Raw genomic sequence first — 563 nt, 5'->3', positions numbered from 1 at the left:
CTGGGAGGGACAAGGGGCCTCACGCGCTCGCCGCTTCTCGGGCCCGTCGCGCGGCTGGGGTCAGGGGTGGGTGAGTCGAGGTCTGGGAGGAGGGCTGTGCGGGTCTCAGTTACCTGCTCCCTTCCCCAGATCGGATCAATTCTGGGATTGGATCCGAGAACCTCCCGGGCCCGGCGGTGCGCGGTGCGGCGGCACCTCCCTGCGCCCATCGCTTCTTTATTAAGCAGGCGCGGTGAAAAGGGAATTGTACGGGGTCAGCGGTCCCGAGCACCTGCAAATGGCCTGGCGAGGAGAGCCACTTGCCAGGCTGCCCGCACCCGTGACTCCCTTCGGGGAGGAGGACGGTGGGCGCCAACCTTCGACGCGCACGTCCACCCCGGATCTTCGCGCTGACCCCTTGGTTTGCGGGCGTCCTGGGCCCCCTGGTCTCTGACTGCGCGCGCCACGCAATGACCCGACGCCCCTGTGCTTCCTCCCGCAGTGGTCGATCGGAAGCCGCCCAGCCCCGGCGGCAAGGCCCCGGACAGCCTCAGTAGCTTACACGGACTGCCCATCCCGGCCTC

At 68.7% G+C, this 563-nt stretch overlaps 1 protein-coding gene across 1 annotated transcript in view; it reads left to right on the top strand.

Moving 5' to 3' along the window:
- Positions 1-563, top strand: part of PAX1 (paired box 1) — a 12,517-nt gene that overhangs the window by 11,319 nt on the left and 635 nt on the right. The window contains exon 5 of the mRNA XM_014539472.1: positions 482-558. Coding sequence (XP_014394958.1) covers positions 482-558 — 77 coding nt within the window. The remainder of the gene's footprint in view (positions 1-481; positions 559-563) is intronic.

This window comes from Myotis brandtii, unplaced genomic scaffold, assembly GCF_000412655.1.
Source record: "Myotis brandtii unplaced genomic scaffold, ASM41265v1 scaffold217, whole genome shotgun sequence".
Taxonomy (NCBI): Eukaryota; Metazoa; Chordata; class Mammalia; order Chiroptera; family Vespertilionidae; genus Myotis; species Myotis brandtii.
Note: the sequence above shows the minus strand (reverse complement) of the source record. Positions and strands in the feature narration are given on the sequence as shown.